The sequence below is a fragment of the Gossypium arboreum genome, chromosome 7, assembly GCF_025698485.1.
Source record: "Gossypium arboreum isolate Shixiya-1 chromosome 7, ASM2569848v2, whole genome shotgun sequence".
Taxonomy (NCBI): Eukaryota; Viridiplantae; Streptophyta; class Magnoliopsida; order Malvales; family Malvaceae; genus Gossypium; species Gossypium arboreum.
The window spans coordinates 63,861,421-63,868,063 of record NC_069076.1 but is presented as its reverse complement, the minus strand read 5'-3'; the positions used below and the strand labels follow the sequence as shown (position 1 = coordinate 63,868,063).

Below are 6,643 nucleotides of genomic sequence, written 5' to 3'. Positions count from 1 at the left end.
TAATTTTAATAACTTTTTACAATTTTAAAATATTTTTTATAATTTTTAGTCTAATCAGCACACAGTGAATATGATCAATGACCACGTCATGGTCCACATCAATAGGGACACGTGGTGTGTTATGATTGGTTTTTTTGGAAAACCGTTAACAGCATCAAAATGGAACAAAAAATGAATTTAAGTACCAATAGAAGAAAATGAGTGTAGTTCAGGGGTCTAGCCGAAAAAAAAGATAGGTCTGGACTTTCAATTAATAAGGGAAAGAAAAAACAATTATAAAACCTTTTGTTTCTTTTCCTTTTCCCCTATTTTTACTAGTCAATCTGCTTCACTTTCACTCACTTTCCTTGTGCTTTCCTCGTTAACATACGCCTTGAAAACTGTTTTTTACTTTCTTTTTTTATTTTACATTTATCTTGAAATACCGTTTTTGCTTATTTCATCTGATTTAATATTTTCGGTCATTTCCGTTCTTCCAACAATTTTTTTTTTAATTGCAGTTGGATTCTTTTTTCTGGCAGTTGATTCATCCTCTAAATCTTCTCAGGTCAATGTAGCTGGGTTTTTCTCCTAAATTACAATTTTCGTTTCAAATTCGGGGATTTTGCTATCAAACTATGTAGTTGAGGATCCTGGAGCCTTTGTAGTAGTAGTAATAATAATAAAACCCTCTTTCTACTTTTACCGGGCTTAGATTGAAATCTCCAGTTTTATTTATTTATTTTTATTTTTACGTTTCTAGCATTATTATCACAAGGATTTCCTTTTTCTTCTTTTGGTCAAAAACTTAGATTCATTTTATTTTATTTTGAGGCTTTTATCCCCGCTGATTATTCAAGCAAAGTGTTTTTTCCCCTATTTCCTTTAGTTGATTTATTGGAAGCTTCGAGTTTTCAGTTTGGTAAGTCGAGTTTGAGAGTGTGTTGGATTAGTGGGTAATAAGTGCCGACTTTGACACAGATCTGAGTTAAAATAACCAACATTAAGCTCTTTGGGGGTATTGGGTATTGTTAAAGAAAATTGTGGGGTATTGGGTATTGTTAAAGAAAATTGTTCTCTTTTGTTTTTTCCTACTTGAGAATGGATCATGTGATTGGTGGTAAGTTCAAGCTTGGAAGAAAGATTGGCAGTGGCTCTTTTGGAGAGCTTTATTTGGGTATGAGAATCCAAATCTCTTACATGGCTTTCTCTTTCTTTTTATGGAAAATCTATTGTCTCTTTGTCAGCATTGTAACTTTCTTCTTCTAATTTTTTTTTCTATTGAAGGGGTAAATGTGCAAACTGGAGAGGAAGTTGCTGTCAAACTGGTATGCGATATCCTCTTGATGATTTGTTTTTTTTTTTTTTTTATTGTGTCTTTTGTTAGTCTGCTGCCGATGGTTTACTTGCTAGTTGCGGTTGTCAACTTGTAATGGTGATTTGGGGACGTTGAATAGCTATAAATAAAGCTGTCCCTAGATTTTCATATGCGTGCTGCGTGGTTGTTTTCACTTACTGACTTGTCTTTCTCAAAAAATCAAAAATAGAAAGAAAAAAATGTTGGCTATTATTCTTACTTATCTTCCTGTTTTCTGTTTTTTCAGAATTACAAACCTTTGGACTTGAATTGCTTTAGATTTTGGGCATATGGCTAGAAAAAAATGATCAAGAGTAGGCTCTTCAGTCATTATTTTGTTCTTAAAAATTAAGATGTTATGCATGAACACTCCTCAATTTGTGCAAGGAAATGTCACTTGTCCAGGAAAATCTTCCATATCCAGCTGTGTTCAATTTATATGGCTCATCATTTAAGTGTAAAGAGAAAGAACATTTGTTATTGCCCTCATTTCCATTCTGAGAAAAAGTGTTTTTACACAAATGAAAAATTGAAAACATACTTCTCTAAGCAAAGGTGTTTATTAATGGTTAACTGCCATTGGATGATAATTTTATCAGCTTTATATTTCCAACCTGCACTTTTCTTTTCTTTTGAAATGAAGATGTGGTGGTGCTCGTCCACAGTTCCACTTAGAATGTGTCATTTTAGGTGAAAATGTGAAGGATGTCAAAAGTTCCTTATCATGGTAACAGTGATAGGGCAGAAAACAATTTTTTTATCTAATGACAGTTTATATTTTCTAAGCCCAAGCTATGACGTTGACCTATTTTTATTTTTCTGTTCCTAATGTCAGGAATCTGCAAAGACCAAGCATCCTCAGCTTTATTATGAGTCAAAATTGTATATGCTTCTTCAAGGAGGAAGTAAGTCTGTGTATCTTCCTTGCTCCTCCCTCTATGTTTGTCTGTAAAAATGATTTGGTACTGCATCATAATTTGGCTATGGTCTTCCTTGGGGTAGCCTTTTCCTCTCTACTACCATTATATGAGAAAAAAAAAAAAAAAGAAAAGAACAAAAAATGCAAGCTTTGATCTGATTAAATCCAGCTTTTTATAATTTTTTATAAATAAGTTTTCATCAATTTACTACTGTTCTTTGTTGCTGCTGGTTTAAAAAGATGATAGAAGGCTTTCTTTTCTTTCTTAGTCCTTAAACGATTTGTTCAGTTGTTAATTGAAAACCTTTCTGTGGAGATACTGGCAGGTTGATCTTGAATATTCTGTTGTTATTGTTGTTTCTTTTATTTTTCTGTGTATGCATCTGTGTGTGTATAATTTTTAAGAAGCACATTAATTTTGTATTTAAATAACTCGGTGAGGGTTCTCCATATAGCGGGTATTCCCCATCTCAAGTGGTCTGGAGTTGAGACGGATTACAATGTCATGGTAATTGACCTTCTTGGACCTAGTTTGGAGGATTTGTTCAACTACTGCAATAGGAAACTTTCCTTAAAAACAGTGTTGATGCTTGCTGATCAAATGGTAAGTATGAGACTCTTTTGTGATAAACAGTTAGCTTTCAGGTTTTTTATATTTAATTTTCTCCCTTTTCTACTTTTTCCTCTGTTTTTTCTCAGATTAATAGGGTAGAATATATGCATTCAAAAGGCTTTCTTCACCGTGATATAAAACCTGACAACTTCTTGATGGGCTTAGGACGCAAGGCAAATCAGGTATAGTTTTTTTGTTTTTCTTGTATCTTATGTTGGAAATATAACATGTTCGTACTTGTTAGATTGCTAGGACAACCACCTTCAATTTTGAATTTCCGGTTATGATAAGAATATTTTATCATTGCTGGGAATAGGACTTTGTAACACTTGAAAGGCATGAAATAGTCTAGTATCATTTGTGTTACTTTTTTAGTTAATTCTATTATTACAGGTATATGTCATTGACTACGGTCTTGCAAAGAAGTATAGGGATCTTCAGACTCATAAGCACATCCCGTACAGGTGGGTTTTTTTATTTTTTCACTTTTAAAGACTGAAATTCAGACTTGAAGTTCTCAAGATTGTATAATTCTCATCATGGTACCTGACTAGGTTTTTACATACTAGATAAGAAAGTTACTTCATGGTCTATATTCAACTGAGTGTTTGTTTTGTCCATGGAGGCAAGGCATGCTCCCTTAGCATTTTTCTATCTCTTGCTTGCTCAAATTTCTTTTTCATTTTTACCTATTATCTCCTGTCTTTGTATCAATATTGTAGTGTAACCTATGCGGTAAACATGTTCTGAATATTCGGTGCAATCCAACTTAGTCCAAAAATGCATTTGTTTGTGAAACAACTAACCAATTTCTTTGCTGCAGAGAAAACAAGAATCTGACTGGCACAGCTCGTTATGCAAGCGTTAACACTCACCTTGGAATTGGTAACTAATGTTACATTGTGGCACAACTCTTAGAAGTAAATCATATATCATTGATGCAAGTTTACTTGTTACTTTTATTGACATAAATTCTTCTCTTTATTGGCAGAGCAAAGCCGAAGAGATGATTTGGAATCCCTTGGTTATGTGCTCATGTATTTCTTGAGAGGAAGGCATGCTCATTTCATTCACTTTTTTTATGCATGATGTTTGATTGTTAATTGTTATTGAATCTTTGTTCTTAGTTTTCTTCACATTGCTTTTGTTACAATTTGGACAATTTCTTTGCTTCAGCCTTCCCTGGCAGGGGTTAAAAGCTGGTACAAAAAAGCAAAAGTATGATAAGATTAGTGAAAAGAAGGTATCGACTCCTATAGAGGTATGATCAGTTATTCCATGCTTAGACAAGTTTGTTCCCTCTAAGAAACTTGGTTGAGTTACATCTGACTAATGTAGGATCACTAGTTCTTGTACACCGGCCTGCTCTTCATCTCTAAGGTTTCCTATTTGTTTGAGTTTAATGTAAAAAAAAAAAAGAGGATATAAAATTGTTTTTTTTTTGTTGTTATAGTGAAATTTAATTTGGCTTAACAAATGGTAAGTGAAATTTAAAGTTGACAAAGGAAATGCATCGATCAAGGCTAGCTATGGTTGGCATGTGATCCTTCTGTGTTAATCCTTATGATTATTATTCTTATCTCTTTGGTTGGTAATATCGGTTTATACGTGTTTAACAGGTTCTTTGTAAGTCATATCCGTCTGAGTTTGTGTCTTATTTTCATTACTGCCAATCTTTGCGGTTTGAAGATAAACCTGATTATTCATATTTGAAGAGGCTTTTCCGAGACTTGTTTATAAGAGAAGGTTAGTTATCATCATTGTGGCTGCCTTAGTGCTGACCTCTATGTACAGTATTCTAATATCCATTACTCTCTCACACACATGCATGTGCTTGCTCATACGCTCAGGATGTTCTCAAATTAATACCAACTCTATAGTTGTTTTCTTGTTTTCTTTTCCTTTTTATGGTTCTGAAATTTGCACTGCTGCAGGTTATCAGTTTGACTATGTCTTTGACTGGACTGTATTGGAGTACCCAAAGATTGGTGGCAGCTCCAGAGGGCGGGTAAGTACTTGTAACCTTCTAGCTCTCCGTTATTGTTATCTTGGGAATATTTTACTCAGCAATTCAATCTGTATGTCAGCATTCCAGTGGAAGGGCAGGTTTAGCTGCTGGACCAACCATTGAAAAACCCGAAAGAATCTCAGGTTTGGTTACATAACTAATTTCTCATTAGACCGTATATGATACCTGATTCTTGGAACTTAAGTACTGGATAATCAACTATTTGCTTCAGAAGATGGTCACTTGAATTTGTTAAAAAACAGGTCATTTATGAGATGGCAAAAGCTATATGATGTAAATGAAGATGGATTCTTTTTGAAGTTGTCTTTGAAAAAGAAACATCTTTTTCGTTTTTACTAATTATGATAGTAAGCGTTCTGTCTTTGAATCCCTTATGGTTTATTCTCCTTGATAACATTCAGTGGGAAGAGAGATTCGGGATAGATTCTCTGGTGCTGTTGAAGCATTGTCCAAAAGAAATATTTCAAGTACCAGTCCTCATCTTGATCATTCTAGACACAAGACTGTTGATGATGGGGCTTTGTCAAAGCATGCGGTGAGCTTTAATTTCCTTTCAGATATTTTTCTTTTATCTAGCCTATACTATTCTGTATGAAAATCTCTCTAGAAAAGAAATCTTATTGATTGAAAAAGTTCATTGGTCATCAATGCCATTTTTAGCTGTATTATGGCAAAATTTTAGACCCACTTTTTGTCCTTTTTTATGAAGGCCAAGTAAAATATTGCATCTCTTTGGCCCATTTTGAACATTGTTATCATTGTTTTGCATTTTCAGCTCTCTGATTCAGATAAAAGACGCAGTTCTTCTCGATATGGTAGCACTTCAAGAAGAGCTGTAGTGGCAAGCAGGCCTAGCTCATCCGTTGAAGCCAACGACGCACCACAAAACCGACTAGCATCAGGTGGTGGCCGCATGTCTACCACACAAAGAATTCAACTTGCCTTTGAATCTAAGACATCTAGCCGAGCCACCCCTGTTAGAGGAAGCCGTGATGATCATCCTCTTAGAAGTTTTGAGCTCCTCTCGATTAAGAAATAATGGCATTGAATGTCAATCCCGAGTCGATGTTTCCAAGAACTTATATTCTCACTCTGTATATGGGATACCTCACCAGATTCAGTGCCCCTATAGCTCATTTAACTTACCCCATTGGCAACATTTTTTTTCTCAAGGTTGTCTCCCACCAGAAGTGTAATGTGTTATAAACAGCATGAAAGAGAAACTTGTGGATCGGAAATTCGGAGCTCAATTTGTCATATGCAACCTGAATAATGGCTGCAATATGATACTGTTCCATCTGTTTTTTTCCCCTTCTCATGAAAATTAAACCACCAGCATCTGGCAATTGTTGCTGGTTTTTAAATGGAAAGCTTCTACTTCTACAGTTCTTCCTCGAAAGAGGGGAGGAGAAGAGGAAGAGAGAACACAGAGAGAATAAGGAATGAGAAAAATCTATTCAATTGCTTAACCACCATTTCGCACTGATTTGTGCACAATAGTGTGGGTAACGGCCTCAAAAGCCACCTGGTAACTAACAATCCAGGTGTTTAAAATGAACCGTTTCATTAAAACGGCTAATAACATCAAAACTTAGCCGTCTTTCCCAAATACGACCTCGTATTAGTACAACTAAAACAAGCGCAAAAACGCAGCGTTTTGTCTACACCAATTAAACTTAACTAAAATTAACATGAATTCAAAACATTTGCAGCCTCGATCATTGCCAAACTTCCATTCCATAACAT

The 6,643-nt window shown here is 34.8% G+C and overlaps 1 protein-coding gene across 2 annotated transcripts; it reads left to right on the top strand.

Moving 5' to 3' along the window:
• The first annotated feature begins 273 nt into the window (after nt 1-273).
• On the top strand, nt 274-6,261 carry LOC108457677 (casein kinase 1-like protein 6). 2 transcript variants are annotated; one of them, XM_053030898.1, is made up of 15 exons: nt 1,094-1,156; nt 1,267-1,307; nt 1,584-1,650; nt 2,172-2,241; nt 2,711-2,859; nt 2,955-3,050; nt 3,262-3,332; nt 3,692-3,753; nt 3,860-3,923; nt 4,045-4,129; nt 4,488-4,614; nt 4,803-4,876; nt 4,956-5,019; nt 5,299-5,432; nt 5,673-6,261. In XM_053030898.1, the coding sequence occupies exons 4-15, from the start codon at nt 2,223-2,225 to the stop codon at nt 5,934-5,936; spliced, it is 1,209 nt and encodes a 402-aa protein (XP_052886858.1). In that variant the 5' UTR covers nt 1,094-1,156; nt 1,267-1,307; nt 1,584-1,650; nt 2,172-2,222; the 3' UTR covers nt 5,937-6,261. The 2 variants fall into 2 exon arrangements, with proteins under 2 accessions (XP_017612240.1, XP_052886858.1); XM_017756751.2 differs by lacking the exon at nt 1,584-1,650 and having other exon boundaries at nt 274-1,156.
• The last annotated feature ends 382 nt before the right edge of the window (nt 6,262-6,643 follow it).